This window comes from Excalfactoria chinensis, chromosome 3 (assembly GCF_039878825.1).
Source record: "Excalfactoria chinensis isolate bCotChi1 chromosome 3, bCotChi1.hap2, whole genome shotgun sequence".
Taxonomy (NCBI): Eukaryota; Metazoa; Chordata; class Aves; order Galliformes; family Phasianidae; genus Excalfactoria; species Excalfactoria chinensis.
In genome coordinates, this window is record NC_092827.1 from 79,054,002 (window position 1) to 79,071,134 (window position 17,133).

Below are 17,133 nucleotides of genomic sequence, written 5' to 3' on the forward strand. Positions count from 1 at the left end.
TGCAACACTCTTAATTAGGTGCCTCCAAGTGAAAGACATATACAGCTGACAAAGAGAAATAGAAGAGAAATACTGACTGATACTAAAGATGACAGATATTAGTTCAACTCACCTACTTTGTCACCATCCTCCAGAGATTTTTAACCCCTGAAGAAATCCGCTGCCAACTTCTTTTTCTTCTTTCTTTTTTTAAATAAGACTACCTTACAACCTTCCATATTTACAATGCCCTTTATGAAGCCATAAAATAACTTTCTACCTTGCTGGTCTTTTTAAGCTACTTTTCCAGCTGTCATATCATGAACAGGGAAAGTGGCCAAGATTTATCTGTACTTCTAATACTCTTGAAGTAATTGCAGGGAGTTGTTATTCTACCACAACTACAATTTACTTGCATACATTCACACATACGTGTTATTTAATAAAGGCAGTGCTGAGGAACACTGCCAAATTAACAGAGTTCTAGCTGTCCCCAGAAAAGGTATCACACTCTGTTTGTGCCCCGGGGGTGGGCAGCTGACACTGAGATACCATTGTGCTGGCTGCTGAACAGACAGACAGTGCCCTTGTCATCGGAACAAAAGCTAGGGCTCCAGTTCTAACCTGAGAGGTACTGACCTTACTTTGTTGCTCATTTACACATTAAAAATAAATAAATAAATAACAAGAGCTAAATAAATAAATAAGTTTGGACACTGCTGGATTTTCAATGAGCTTTAAGGTCACTGTGTGGGAAACCCATCAGCTCTGAGCTTTATACCATGAGAATGCCAATACGTGGCATGGTTCTGCTTCCAAGAATGACTGTGACACTTATCACATACAGGCCCACTTAGCACATACACTGTCCAATGTCACTGGCTTGAGATGATTACAGGAGTTGGATTTAAGTCAACGATCAACATTCTGAAGGTCTTTGTGTCTACTGGTTCTGCACTTCCTAAACACCCAGCCCTCCCCATACAAGTGCAATGCAGCTAGCTTGCTTCCTGCACGAGTGCAATTTAGATGACCCCTAGTTTCATCATGGATAGTCTCTAATAAGCTCATTGTCCCACAGGCAGCACAAGACTAAGTCCTTCTGAATTGCCTTGAACACTCCTCTAGAGGTTTTGTCCAGAGCACTTGAAAGAGAAGAGAGACCCTGTTTAAAACTGAGTTCATGGATTTGGTCCTGCAATTCTCCTCCAGAGAACCAGCAATCATAGCGGATGAGCATTAACCTCACAAAGTTCAAATTTCACAGCAAGGAGCTTTACGTATAACATATCACAGAGGCAAATATTAATTTAAGATTGGAAAAAAGACTGAATGTTTGCATGGATAATAGTAATTTCCAAAACTATAAAGAAATAGGAAGTCAAATACTAACGCATTCATCAGTTGGAGATTAAAGCTCTCCATTGACTCTTCCTGGGCTTCAACAGTTACATTTCCTTCTCTTCATCAGCATCTCATTAAACAGAGTGGTTTTATGTTCAAACCTCCAGCTTCTCTTCTAAAGTCTCCATCCTACCTTATCTAAAACTGTATCTTTTTCTTAGGCAGAACAGTCCTGTTTGTCTCATGAACTCTGAACAGTGACACTGTGACAACAGAAAACTTGGATTTCCATGTCAGAGATCACACTAGACCCTGCTTCATTCACAGCACATGAATTGCAGAACTGCTTAGATTGGAAGGGATCCTTTAGTCCTGCGCCCTGCTCAGGCTGGGTCAGCAGGAGCATGCAGCTCAGGACTGTATCCCACATATGCTATATTTCAACATACACAAGCAAAGAAAAGAAAACCTCCCATTTACATGGATGTGAATGTTTACAAGTCAGGGCACAAAACCACAACAACAGCTGCCCATCCACTCTCCAGTCTTTCTTGCAAAAATGCAAAGATCTATAGTTCAAAGACAGAACCCTCTTGCTGATGTGGATTTCAGCCTTACACCTGGATCCTCCAGCACCTGTCAGGCTAAGGACCACATTCATCCTGTCAGGTTAAGGACTCCCACTGTGTCAGATGGAAACACAAACTTCCCCACACATTTCATTTGGCACCAGCCTCCAGTAAGTAGAGACGGTTTTGAGTGCAATAGCCAGGTGATATGTAAGAAATGAGTGAGAAATGAGTGAACGTTTAATTTCAAGAGAGATTTATCATAAAGGACAAACAAGCAGATGTAATAAAAAGCTAGAGACAAAATTCTGTCTCTTCCCCATCGCTGCTTGTCAGATGTGTAACGACAACTAGCTGCAGCTAGAATTGCCCAGGTACTTTAAAAGCCCAACCACCCTTAGAGTCAAAAGCCCTGAAATACTGTTGTATTTGCACAATGAAAGAAATCCTATTAATCTGCAGCTCCTCCCGGTCTTTGCTTACAGAGGAGAAATTAAACTATCATATGATCAAAATTAGCTACATTAATAATCAGCCTTATTACTACAGCAGAACAAATCTTTCCCAGCAGTTCTCACTTACTGGCTGTACTGCCCTAAAAAAGTAAGGTATGAGTGGAGTTGTTTGGTGCAGTGGAGGCTGCGTGCACGAGGAGCAGCAAGATAAGCATCCAGCTAACCACATGCAACCTGGAAGAGCTGAAAGTGTGCAATGAGCACCTGCGAGAGCAGAACATCTTACAGCATGTGGGAATGAGTGCAGAAGCATTTGCCTAGCCATCTCAATAAGCAATAATCTGGACATGCAAAATATTTAAGCAAAGATGTTTCCATGCAGCCGGGGAAGAGACAGTTCCTTCCCTGTGCTGACTGTAGTCTGTTCCAATGCTTTGCAAGATCTTCACAGTGCAATTGTTGAACAGATCTATGACAAGCCATGAAAAAGGAGCAGTGAAGGGAACTGCACTAGAAACCTCTCCACTTACTCACTTGTTCCCTTCAAGCTGGAAGAAATCCTGTTTTTCCATAACTAAGGTGCTGACTTGGACTCAGTTAAAAACATTTTACTTAAATTTCCCCACTGTTATTTTTCCAGGTCAATAGTAGCAGCAGTTGCCACGGGACGCTGCCTGATCTTGAATGAAGGAGGTGCCATCATTCCACGTCTGAAGAAAATCTGAATTAGAGTGAGAAAACAAGGGAGATGATGAGATGCTGAAAGGCAGTTACGAGCCATGGAACAGCACAAGGAATAGGGAAGGAGTGAGTCAAACAGACCTTCAAATTAACTAACTTCCTTTTTCTCCCAAGTTCTTCTTCAATTTTTATTTTAGAGATACTCACGCTAGCAAACCAAGCTGTAAATACTTGCTCTCTCCTCAATAAAAGCAGTGGAGTTTGAAATGAAAGGCTCAGTTCAGTCTTCAAACATCTACAAGACTGTCCAAACTAGACATGGACTTTACAGCTGCAGTCCATCAATAGCTAGGCTTTCAACCAGCACAGTCCTACTTCAGAAAATCTGAATTCTTTCTTGACTTTGTTATTAATTTTTCATCATAGCTCTGCCTCCAAACTTCTTTCCCCACTTTCCTGCAAATGGCTAGGATTCAAACCTAGGGTCTGTAACCCTCCAACACTTCCTTGCTTGACAGAGCAGCCATCTGGCTGAGTCACTGAAACTGGCGATGGGCTGGTAAGACACAGCACTCCCCACAGCCTTTGTTTCCCTGGTCTGTCCCATGTTGAAGACAGAAAAGCCATTCTTGTTTTTTTTTGTTTGGGTTTTTTTGTTTGGGGGGGTTGTTTGTTTGTTTGGGTTTTAGTTTTTCCATGGGAATGTGCAGTACAGTCAGACACACAATCTGCACAGGCCTGGGATCTACTTATCTTCAGAGGTTTCACAGATCTGAGGCAGAGAGACACTGCAGAGACCACAAGTCACAAAGTCTTGCCAATAGAGAGGACAGTTATTGCTCATTTTACGATTATTAACTTTTTACATCACTAGCTTAAGAGCCTGGTTGAAATTTAGAGAATTTACTGCAGTACCAGAAACCAGACACAGTGCAAAACACACAGCACAGCCCTGTCTCTGACAGCAGGCACCTGCATGCAATGGAGCCATGCAGTGTTTCTCACCTTCTGCATTACTTTGTTCATGCCTTTGCTGATGTGATAAAGAGATTTATGGCTAAACCATATCCAAGTTTCACATAATTCTCCTGGAACGCTAGTATCTACCTGTCATCCTTCTTATCCAATGCACAGAGACAGCATTTTAGGTCAATAGCTCAGAAAGGAATTAGAAAAGAAAGCAGTGTCAAAATAACACCTCAGGAACATGTCAGAAAGAAGCAACCTACAAAACAGTTGTGCTACAAAGAGATGCCCTAGCAAGAAGGTCAGCTCCTGACAACTCACAGCACGAAGCCCTAGCATTCCCTTGGCTTCCATCTTGCAGGATCACTGCTATTTAGCAGCACTGACACCACAAAGCACAGCAGTCAGGAAGACAAGAAGGAGCCTGAAGGTTTAGAGACCGAAGCTTTCCTTCCACTGCAGGGCCTCATCCGCCCTGCACATAGATACAGTGACTGAGTTCCATCTGCAATTTACAGCCCACGTGCTGCAGAACCTCATCTCCAAACAGACTAAGAGCAGCACTACTTATCACAGGCTGACAGCTCTCTCAGACAGGAGGGGAGGACAGTACAAGGAATACCAAGAACCAGAGGGAACTTCGGCACTGACTCATCTGCCTCGTACCTACAGACAGGGTAGGTTGGGTGATGGCTGCTCACACTGCTGCTAACTATCCTGCTTAGCCTCCAGGGATTTCAATACACTCCTCCCAACTCCCACCCCACTCCAAGAGGCCTAAGCGCAGTAACTACATGGCTGTGCTGAGAAGAGCTGCCTTCACACAGGCCAGCTTCTCTGACAGCTTACAGCAGCTCTCCAGCATCACATGGGTCTCTTCAGCCTGTGCAGCCTGACAGGAGCTGGCATATACAACACATCTGGTAACAGTTTTTCCATTTTCTCCTCTGCAGACCCAGAGGGCAACTGCCATTGCCATGAGATACTTCACTAGCTAAAGAGAAGTTGCTTGTGTTGGGAGACCTCACTCGACACTCACCTCTGCTCAGCCATAAAGAACTACATTAGCCAGATTTGCAAACACAAGGAACAAAGCCTTACAGTCTGGAAAATGCATTTGGAGCACATGAGACATTTCAGGCTTCTCCTCCTCTAAAAATCCCACATTAACCCTTTTGAGTGCAAGTAGATGCGAGATGCTTCATTTCCATGGATTTACACCAAAATTACATTGTTTTACCACATAGCAACCCAGTAATACAGAGAACTGTAGGTGTAACATGAGATGGATGCACTTGAGCCCGATCCATAGGAGCACGAGGTGTTACAGCACAAGTGGATGCACAAAACAAAACCCAGTGTTGTTCTTGCAGAACTGACTCACTTCATGCACCATGGAGAGGAGAGCAACCAAGCATACTAAACTGGCACCTCCACAGACCATTTCAGGTAGGAAACAGGGGAAGTTGCATTGCACTGCAGTTCTCTGCAAAGCCAAAGGGTTTCCCAAGAATAGCTTGCTCCATCAAAGCCAGAATAAAAGGTCTTCTATGAAAAACAAATATATATATATGTATACATATATATATATATAGTGCATGTGTGTATATACACATACAAGTTGATTTTTTAAGATTTTTTTTTAATATTGTTGTTCTCTCTTGATAATTACCCCTTGGCCACAAAACTTTCAGTTCTTATTAGCCAATTCTCAGAAATGAAGTAAATACATAAATGCACACAAAAACAATCTGGCTGCAGACAACTGTCTGAAACAACCACTTGGCTCTGTGTGTACTAACTGGGTAACATGACATGGAAGGATGATTTTATGTTTTCCCATTTTATAACAAGACCCATTCTAAGCAAAATGGAGAACCTAGCTGTCTCTCAGGCAGCTTTCCTCAAGATAGGAAATTCCCCATTCGATCAAGTTTTCTTCTCATTGTGCCAATAAAGAGTACAAAACTGACTTCTGATGACAAGAGGTAAGGACAACAGATCAAAATAAGAAAGAAAAAAAAGAAAAAAGAATGAAATAAAAGAAACAAAGCACCTACATCAGAGAAATAGCATGACCCTGTTAGAAATATAGCGTGACCTGTTTCTGAACAACAGCAGTGGGAGGGGACAAGACCTCATTGTCATTAGCAATTTCACTCTCCACTCTTCTTGAAACCACTGGCTCAAAACCAGGCCTGCAGCCCGGTCAAACTGATTAATCAGCTGCCCAGAGCCAATCAATACGTTTTGTTCCCTACACGTGTCAGATACCGAGGTCTGTCTATTCTCACTGCAGATCTGGATGAGTTTTGGGGTATCTGGGTGTACTTTACACAGAGATCTCATGTCCTTTCATAATTCTAAATTCAGATGAGGATCATTTGCCTTGCAGTCAGGCAAGAAACTTCATCCACTCCCAAAATGAGTTTCATTCATTCCCAAAGTGGAAGAGAAACATTACTAAGCAAAACCTCCTTAGGGCACCTATACTCAGGCACTGGCTACATATTCCCTCAAAGATATTTCCAAATCTGAATTCTTAATTTTTGTCATATGAGCTGATTTTGGAGCAAAGATTGGGAGCTGATTCCAGGAAAGGCTGCAAAGGGCTTTTCCCAGGTGTGTTTGCTGGGGACAGTGACGAGCCAACCCAGTCTCCTTAGCATTTGAGGAACACAAGCCATGGCCCCCACAGTCTACCAAGCCTGAGGAACTACTCCCCAGGTTTTGTCACATCACAATGACAACATTACTTTGAAAGAAGCATGTCAGTAGGGAACAAGTGTTGATCTCTGTGCTCAGTACCACAGCCCAAACCTTGGCAAACTAAAGGGGCTTTACTCTACTACTATGAGGCTGGGTAATAGGCCAGCTTCCTAAATTTAAGAGTACTAAAGGAGGAGAGGGCTGTTGACAGGCTGGGTTGCACAAGCTGCTTGCAGAGCTGCCAGTTGCTCTTAGAACTGTCTTCAGGCTCTTAGCCCTTTTTGCCCCAGCTGATACAGAGCAACTAGGAAGATCCATGAGTGAAATTACTGCAAAGCAGTTCACAGCAGCTTTGCCATAAATCTTCCTGTTAAAATACTTTCTTATGTCTGTATCCTCCAGGAACTTTAAGTATCCACAGTGTTTCACTCTCCATCAGGCTATCAAGGCTACCATGTGATCTTTACACATGATACACTCACACAAAGATGCTCTGTTATTGCAGTTCCATTCTTCTGGGATGGTATCAAAAACATTAAAAAAAGTCCATCTTGCCCATAAGATCTGCGCTCTCTGTCTCAGCCAGCTTCCAAGATGCCCCAACCTCAATGCACCTGCCCCACAAGAACCAGAGTGCATACTGAGGTACACATGGAGTCATGGTCAATGCCCAGACAGACTAGCCCACAATAGAAAGGTTACAATGGGCATGAGAGGTTAAAATAAAAAAGAACAGCAAGAGAGTACAGGAGGGCCCAGCAGCACTATGAGCAACCAAGCAGGTGCAGAAGAAAACGGACCTCTTTGAATCATGCTCCACATGCATGCCATGGCCCTACGGCTTGGGCAAGCCTGTGTTTGGGCTGGCAAAGAGACAGCTCTGCATGGGTCAGATTGGGCCACGCATTCTTTACATAGACCTTTAGGCCTGGGCCACAAAGGAGAGAGGTTGCGTCCACACAGAGTCCAAACTTTATATGGAGAATGCTTTCTGTACAAACCATGGCCACAACTAATCGACTTCTCTAAACTCTTGCCTGGGTGTTCACATGGAGCAGCTGTGGGTGGTGCTGGTTCCTTTTCAAAAACAGCTCTGTTGGCTGACTGTGCTGGTCAATGACGGTGAAAGGACACGTGGGCTCTGCCCACAGCCATGTACAACAGCCACTGCAGCAGAAAACAGGCCTGAGTGCATACATAGCTGTGATGTTGGTTGCTAGGAACAGTTGGGTCACCCAGCAACCCACATCCCTCTGAATAGGGGCTCCAGATAAATGTGGGGAGACAGAAGGGCTGGCGCTGCCTACACTGTGGGTGGGAGTGTGTTTCCCAATGAAAAATGAACACAGCCCTTGGTTCCCATACCGAGACATCTCAATAACACTCCTGTGACCCCAGACACGTTCCAGGAGCAGCCAGAGATTTTGACGCTATGGCAGAGTGGTCCCCTGCCCAATTACCACTCCACAGAGATGTCCTAAGTGAAGGGAAGCTTTGCTTTGCACTTCAAAACAAATACAAATAAAAAATAAATTAAAAAAAAAAAACAAACACCGCTGTTTTGCGAAAGCCATAAAAATAAATGATGACCTGAGTCCACTTTCTATTTTCACTTCAAATATAAGCTATGTTTCTGCTCAAGAAAACATCCCAAACAGAGCAATTCAGGAGCTTAAGATGGGGCATGACAGCAGGAATTTAAGACCAGCACTGTCTAGCAAAGCAAAATGAACTCATCTGTTTTCATTGAAATGCAGAAATACACAGGATTACACTTTCAAAAACTGAATTTTCAGAATTCATTTCTTCATTCAAACAAAAACAAGAACTGGGAAATACATTGGAAAAGAATGAGATATCTTTGTGGCAGTGTATGTGTGGAGTTCTCACTTATTTGAATCTAGCCTACATTAATTTATAAATGAGGGCAGCCCAAAGGATATCTCACTGAATCATCCCGATTTCCATGAACTTCCCTTTATGCTGTATTCACAATACCTGAAACCTGCCTGAAGTCCCACTCTCTGGAATCCCGTTCTTACAGGATTTTATTGGTGCTGGATGACTGCACAGAGAAGATGACAAACCTTGAAGATTCAGAACTTAGAAGCTGAGTAGAAAGAATTGCAGACCTTTTATTTTACAAGGCCTCAGGCAGGAGTCATAAAAACCTGAGCTCTCTGAGTGGCAGGGATCGGCCGTTGTGCTCTACCTCGGCTGGGTATTTGTCACAATATTTTAGACTCACTGATGTCATTTTAGTCCAAATTATCAGCAGTCTAACTTTAGGCCTCTCAGCCAAAACTGTACTTCGCACCTCCATGTAACTGCTTGTCCTCCTCCTGAGTGAGAACAGCCAGAAGCATCTGGTGCTACCAGGTGTTAATAGGTGGAATGGTAAAGCCTTGGTTTAAAGCAAACTCCTAGAGCCCTGAAGCGATGAACTTGTTCAGTGGGATGTGCTGAAAATCCATAAAGCAGAGAACAGCTTCACACACCACAGGAGACAGACGAAGCTAAGATCTCATTGTGCCAAGCTGCCATCAGCCAGCCTGAAGGCCAGTGGCTGGCCGAGCACGTGACAGGCAGTCAGCTCAGAGACAGACGGAAATTAATCTGCCCTCATTCATACAAAGCATGAGCCTTAAACGGATCTTTCAGAGTGCACCCACTGTGCATCAATAATAAGGGAGCTACTTGGCTCTATTTGGATTCAAGAAGAAAAAGTTTAATAGCCCTCCTGCTCTGCAGAGTAGCCGGCTCCCACTGGGACAGGGTCTCACAAGTCACCTCCTGCAGCCTCAAGGCTCACTGTGCATGGCCAACCAAGGCCCTCTAATATAGACAGGGCCAGGATGATGCCCAGTTACTCTTCAGGGCTGGTCAGCCCCAAGCCTCACAGCTGACTCCAGATGCATATGCAGGTCCCCATCACTGCACAGGCACATGCACAAGCTGCAAGGATTAGCGAAGAAAGCTGACATGGTAGCTTTGTTAGTGCCCAGTCTACAGTTCCCTTTTAAGCAGGCATGGGGCTAGAATTACATGGAACAGAATTCAGTTCTCTGTGACTAGGACAGACTTGCATGTGACTTCATTTCATTGATTAAGGAAATGACAAATATGTCTTAAGTAACTCTACCCCTTCAAAAAGAAGCATGCCCAATTTGCAGGTAATTCAACAGCTTTTTGAGATTAAAGCATCATCTGCATCGTCTCCAAAGCCATTTGAATTGACAGAGAAGCTGGAGCGGAATTGCCACCCTTCAAGTGCCGAGCTCTGTTCAGTTGCATGTTCCAGCCAGTTAATTTTATACACCACAACCCAACTGCTTCATTCTGATAACACCTAGGGCCACTAATTAAGGATTTAGTTTGACTGGCAATGCACAGACTTGTACCAAGCAGATGCTCCCTGCCCCAAGGAGCTTGCCTGCAAGCAAAGCTTACAAAACTGACACCTACACTTTACCCTCTACACAAATACACAGGGGCACAAGAGTTGAAGAGGGATTCGGAAGAAACTCATTTGTGCCAGAAAATTCTGCCCCAAACTGTGGGGATGAGCATTTTGTTTGTAGCAAGCCCTATGAGCTGGGCAAAGAAAACGTCTCAAGGGCTCAGGACTCTCTCACAACCCACATGCAAACCCAGGATACCCATCTCAAAAACCACCTTAAACAATATTTGACTTGTATTTCAGTATGGGCTCTCGGGGATATCAGTCCAAAGCTGTGAAAAAAAAAATAAACAAATAAAATAGAAACTCTATTAGATTGAAATACAGGAAAACCAGCTAGAAATTCTGATCTTGAGTTATGGGCTTCTCTCATCACCCTATTTGGAACATTTCACCATGATGTGGCACAACTCCTTTTTCTCACTCCTCCTTGCTGTCCCACAGACTGCTCTGGAACAGACCCAGTTGCCAGCTGTTACCAGAGATGATCCCTAACCCGTACATTCAGAGCTGTTGCTGGCTCTACGTTTCTAGCCAAAAAGCGTAGGTTTTAAATCTGGCCTAATCTGTAGTCAAGAACACCAGGTGACCAAAACAAGAGGTCTGAGGAATAAGATGCCTATTTACATCCTTTCTTGGGCTTGACTGAGGCAGCTGAAGAACTCCAAGCCAAAGGACTGGACTGTGAGCCACAACAGCTCAGAAGCTGCCACTGAGCTGCCTCCACTGCAAAGGAGTGAATGTCCAGCAAGGAGGCAGCAGGGGCACCAGGACCAAACACTAATCCTAAGTATCAAGCTTCACAGCTGCAGTCACTGTGACTAGGAATTGCTGGCTGAATGCACTACCCCAGTGGCAGGTGAAACATCAGTCAGCCGGTCCTTCCTTTCATATCATGCTGACTTCTGGTGAAAGGACAGCAAAGGAACAAGGAGTTTCTCAGTAACACCAGCACATCTCTTTAAGTCAAAGCCCTCCAAGCAGCTTTAGTGGTCAACTACCTAAAGAGCAACACTGCAAAGAAAGAAGGAAAGTCCATTAACATAGCAGCTGACGCATGTAGAATCCTGGATTCAATACATGAGGCCACTCAGCTTCTCCAGGGAGAGAAGTCTAGAAACACTTATCACGGCCACACTTTGCCAATTCAGGACATGCTGCCAAAATGAGATCTTCACAGTGGGCAGAAATTTCACCCTGAAAAAGTTCCCAGAGCTGGGATGGCAACTGGAGGTCAGTCAGCTCTCCCAAGTTTACAAAAATGAGTTGACAATTCACCCAAGGACAGTCTCCCAGGACTTTGCCTGATTGCAGTACTGCTGCAAGCCTGAAACACAGCAGCGGTTTGTTTTCTCTTGAATTTGGGAACTTCCAACAAAGGTCATGAAGTGCAAAAGCAAGTGGGTAGTGAAGGAGAACAGCTGCTAACCATAATGCCTTTAAAGCTCAGAAAGCTCTTGGTATGGGTGGTGGATGGAGATCAGTACTTAATCCTGCTCACATTGGTTGCTCATTGAATGTAGATTCACGCTACTATAGGCCTGGCTTGATGCTCACACTTCACTAACTTTCCACCAGGTTTCAGTGACAGCAGGACTGGGTCTTTTAAACAACACATGTACCACGCGAGCCAAGAAATGCACACCCTACACAGATCACATACACAGACTCATGCAAGGCAGCTGAGGACACACAAGCCCAGTCACTGTCTGACAGCCCCACAGACTGAGGCAGGAGATGGAGATGGTGTGGGTCAGCTGGACTTACTGTAGGGCCCACGCACAGCACAGCCACAGGAAACCATCTCTTCACCTGCAGAGATCCGGCCCTGCACTGAGACAGAGTGTGCATGCTCTAATTAAGTGGTTCATGCGCTGCTACAAGGCTCAAGTAAAAGCAGGCTGCTGCACGTGGTCCCCAAAGACCTACAAAACATATATAAACCCACAGTTTGCAAGTCTGGCTTTCTGCCCGTACACATGTATACCAGTCATTGTACCAGTCCCCAAAGCAGCCTGCAGTGCTACCTCTGAGGGTCTATGCTTGCAAGGAACAGCATAAGCTTGAGTCTGCTTTCTCCACTGAGCATGCAAAAATGCAGACCACCTGTTGGCAGCACACAACCTTGGCACTAGTACAGGCAAAATGGCTGCAGGTACCCCATCCTGTGGTTTCCCTGCATGCACTCCAGCATCCTGAACGCTGTATACCCCAACAGATCTGTCATAGGGGTCTTATGGCTTCACAACTTCAGACCCTAAGAGGCAAACAATGAAGCTAAAGGAGGTGATCACAGCCACTAGGTCCAGAAGCACCATGTTCAAAAGAAATCTCCCATTCCCTCTGCACAGAGGTATTCTGCACACACAAACTAATGCTGCTATTTTGTTTCCAAAACCAAAATCTAATCCTGCCTCCCACAAGACCGGCAGGAAATAGTACAGAGACAGAAAACTTTGAGGCAACATGAGTTCCCTTTCTAACAAAGTTGTCATCAGCCTGTCCAGAGTGACTGTGCAGAAGTGCAGCCACACTGCAATTGGCCTCTGTGTAACACATACAAAAGGCTCCACTGGAGCCTGGTGTGCAGATTCCCCAGCCCCCATCCCAGGCACTGAGGGCTGCTGCTTTTCCCACATCCCTTCTTTATTTGGGGCCAGAGGCTACACTGTAAGCCGCATGGATGCGGGTCCTGAATAACTGCTGATTTGAGTGGGTACCCCTCAGTTCACAATGCTTTTGCCACCTCAGAACCTGTTAATTCTTCTAACTGATCGTGACTCCATTTTCATCCTAACGCATACAGTTGAGAGATTCCTCCTTGCGTTTAGCAGGAAGGGTTTAGCTTTCCTTGTCCCGAATCTGATCCCAGCTTTTCTTTTGAACGCTAAAGAAAAACATGAGCAGAGTTTGAAAAACCATGGGTCAACGCAGGGAGCCAGGCTGCAAACTGCAGCTCAGATTGCAGCCTTCTGAAGCAGAAGGGAGAGAAATGCAAATACCGAGCTGAAAGGCATTTCAGGCAAACCGTGTTTGCACAGCACCTAGTGTGGCAGGGTTCTAGTCCGGAGAGGGCTGGAAGGCTGTAGATTAAGTGCATACAAAGGTACCCAGAGAGAGCGGCGATTGCACACGCAGCTGAACGGCAACGCCGTTACAAGTACTTCTAGACTGCAAAACACATAAACCGTTCACGTGCCGCCTGTGTAACCTACCGTGTGCAAAGAACACGACCTCAGTAGCAGGGAGACAGCCCAGGCCGGCTCCTGCCTAGCGCGCTGTCTCAAAGGAAATCGGCCCAGCATAATAAATAGCACAAGTTACTGCTCCTGGTCCTCGTTACCTAGATGGCCCCAAAGCATCCCAGACGACACCGTTCATCCTTACCTTTAGCTGGAAAGGCTGAATTTCGTTCAAAGTCTGGTTCCTGAGCTTTTTGGTGAGGACCTTCAGCATGGTACAAGTCCGCGGAGCCAAGAAGGGGTTAAGCACACGCGCACACCTCCAAACGCCCAGCCGCCGCCGCCGGGCTCGCGGCAGCGCGGCCGGGCTGGCATCCAGCGCCCAGCACGGCGCGGGGCGAAGCCGAGGCCAGCCGTGCCCCGGGTCCTGCCCCTCGCCGGGGGCTGCGGGGCGGAGCGAGGCCCCACAGAAATAAATACCGCACTTCCCCTGCCTTTCTCTCCGCTACGCTTTAGGAAGAAGGGAGGCACCGCGCTGTCGGGCGCTCACTGAGAGCCGGCGAAGCCCCCCGCCGGCCGAGGCCCCGGGCCCCGCTCGCGGCAGTAGCAGCGTCGCCTGCCCCCCGCCTTCCCGCGGCCCCAGCCGGGCATGGCGCCCCCCCTCCCAACCGCCCCGGGCCCCGCACGGCCGCGGCCGCCCCGCGCTCAGCCCGCAGCGGGGAGCGCCCAGGCAGCGGCGCGGCAGCCGCGGCGCCCATTGGCCGGTCGGAGCGGGCCGGGGCAGGGCCTCTGCTTAAAGGGCCCCGCGCCCAGCCCCCTCCCGGCGGCGGGGCAGCGTCGTGGCCGCTCTCCGGTGGGGTGACGCTGTGCGAGGCCGGGGGCTGTGCCCCATAGCGGTTGACAGCTGCAGGGCCCTCCTGGCCGCCGGGATGGAGGAGTGTTTAGACTAGAAAGGGAAGCTCGGGATAATCTCATCTGTGTGTATGAACACCTGAAGGGGATGCATTGAAACCAAAACCAGGCTCTTATCAGTGGTGTCCAGCGCCAGGACAAGAGGCCATAAACACAAACTGGAACACGGGAGGTTTGCTCTGAACATCAGATATCAGTTCTTTGCTGTGCAGGTGACAGAGCTCCGGCATGGCCTGTCCAGATGCTGTGGAGTCTCCCTGGAGATCTCCAGAAACTGCCTGTCCATGTTCCCGAGCAGCCCTGCTCTAGGTGCCACCATCAGAGCTAGAGTGGGAGCAGATGGACACAGAGCTCCCTGCCAGCCTCAGCCATGCTGTGACCCTGTGAAGTGGTCCTACGTGCTCACCCATGGGCTGCTCGCAGCAGGAAGATAACACGATAGATGCCATGCACTGCCTGTCCTGTCCCCTGATTCAAAGCACTGATACACAGGCAAGAGTTGTGTATGTCACCTCAAGTCCCTTGAGCCGCCCAGACAGCTTCCAAAAGGTGAGAAGTAGCAGGGAAACTCACCAGACCCTCTTCTAACAGCAAGTGCAAGCACGGGGCCAGGAACACACATAGGTTCTTATTGCACCACCTGCCCTATTTGACTGCAACAACTGCTTTTTCAGGCACAGCGAAGTGCTCCATTTCCATGGCTAGTTCTCCAGCACCTCCCTGACAAAACACTCAAAAAAGCTATCAGGGACCGACCAACATGCTCCCAACCCCTCTGAATTCACAGGAAGCCACCAAAACATTTCCAGAAGTGCTGGCCAACAGGCCATCAGTAATACTAACAGGCTTTTAGGCACTGCCAGCTCCACACCAGAGCACCCACTCTTTGGGGCCACCAGAGCCTTTCATCCATGTACTTTTCCTGGACAAAATAATCTGGAGCCTTGAATTCTCTTTCAGTTTGCGTGCAAATTCTGGAGCAGCACAGGTTGGTTTGCATATCAGTTCCCTGTTCTCAGACAGCACGCCTGTAACAAGATAAGCAAAGAGCATTTGTAAACTACTGACTGCGGGGGGAAAAAAGGGAAGGAGGGGGAAAAAAATTGTCTGTTTTAAGGGAAAAGAACTCAGCTCAGCTCCGGGAAAAGTATTTTTCTTTAAGGTCTGCGACAAACATAAAGTCTGAGCCAGAATCTTTCTGCCTTTTAGGACAGTGCTGCCTTTGAAGAAGTCTGCAATAGTAGTAACTCATTTGTTGCATCGTATCTGCTTTGTGAATTCTGCATTCATACTGAGGATTTACTTTCACCTATTTCACCCCCATTTCACACCAAATTGAAATCCCCATCCAACCTTAAAACCTTAGGTCACCATACACTGCTCTATATACTTCTGGTTTCCTTACTGCCTGGATACAGGCTAACAGGTAGCAAGCAGTACGTTATCACACCATAGCCTAGCATCCTGCTTCTGACAGCACAGAATAAAATGCCAGTTGAAAGGAGAAGCCCTCTGTATCAATATGCAATAACACATTTATTGTTAGGTAAGAATTACTCCTGACTGGATAATCAAGGTGCATTTTTCTTGCCCTGATGAATATCACTTAAGAAGATTCTTTTTTCTGTCTCTTTTATTTCTTTATTCCCCCTCATATAATAATATGATAATATAATTCCCTGGAGCATTGTTTGTTTCTCATTCAGGCCCTGGAGCCACTGGCTCTGCTTGTAATGGTCTGTGAGCTATGACCCTACTAGGGGTCCAGTCAACTTAAGCTACTGGATATGAGAGCTTTCCTATATTTGAGCTCTCTGCATTCAAGCGCTGAGTCAGGCACTCTGCGAGGCCCAGCTGTGTGTCTCAGGGCAGAGGAGAAGCTGCCTAAAGCAGAACAGCAGAACTTTCCATCTCACCCACAAACAGCTCACAGTCTCTCCCTGACCCCACACCATGCCGCTAAGACACAGAACACAGCACTGACCACAGGCTGGTGAGTTTGGTAGCAGGATGCTTAACTTGTTCCCAGGCCAGAGCTGCTACGGACAAGCAGCAAAACCAGATGTCAGTGAGGCTGTGCCACAGCACTTGTGATGCAAAAGAACCTAATACTGTAATTCCTTGTGTTAAATCTGCTTCTGCAAACTTTGCCCAGCTATGCTTCAGCAGACGTCTGCAGAGCAGCTATTTCTTTCTTGCTTTTTTACATAACCAAAATAGCCAGAAGCACCAACTTCAGGCACGCTTCAGCACTTTAGGGCTGAATTATACACACTCCTCCCAATGGTTTTTTGTTTGTTCCATAAACATTTATGAGTTCCAGCAGGCTCAAGAAAAGCTTGCACTCTCAGCTTCCTCCTCAGCTAACCCCACACCTCACACTGGTAAAGTACCCCGGCTGTCTCTCATCCACAACCACAATGCCAGGAGTATCTGACTGACAGATCACAAGCTCCTCATTGACCAGCAGCACCCAGCATCTCCTCTGAATGAGGCACAGCAATGTGCTGCTGCAGCGAGCAGCTTGCAATTTAGTAGTGGTCCACTGTAAAAGCCCTTGCAAAGAGAAGAACTGCAACCTACTGCCTCTTCCCCCTTGATTTGTCCTTTCCCCAGAGACAAGGCTTGACACATACAGATGGAGACAGGTCATGCTGTTGCATCACACATCAGAAAGCAAGCTTTGTGAGAGGTCTGGAGGTTGTGTTCCTCCCTGCATACACGGGCTGCAGAATATTACCAAGTAACTTACATCCAAGGATAACAACATATTTTCCAGGTGTAAGTAGTAGGACCATCCCTAATGGAGAAAACGAAGACCATGGAAGATTATTTGACTTTCTGAAGGTCATAGGAAAGCTGTGGAACATCCAGGA

The 17,133-nt window shown here is 46.5% G+C and overlaps 1 protein-coding gene across 3 annotated transcripts in view; it reads right to left on the reverse strand.

Moving 5' to 3' along the window:
* LOC140250674 (uncharacterized) overlaps positions 1 to 13,760 on the reverse strand; it is a 52,244-nt gene extending 38,484 nt beyond the window's left edge. For all 3 annotated transcript variants that reach the window (XM_072333574.1, XM_072333573.1, XM_072333575.1), the window contains exon 1: positions 13,551 to 13,760. In XM_072333574.1, the coding sequence (XP_072189675.1) occupies positions 13,551 to 13,619 (69 nt within the window). In that variant the 5' untranslated portion in view covers positions 13,620 to 13,760. The remainder of the gene's footprint in view (positions 1 to 13,550) is intronic.
* Positions 13,761 to 17,133: the final 3,373 nt, after the last annotated feature.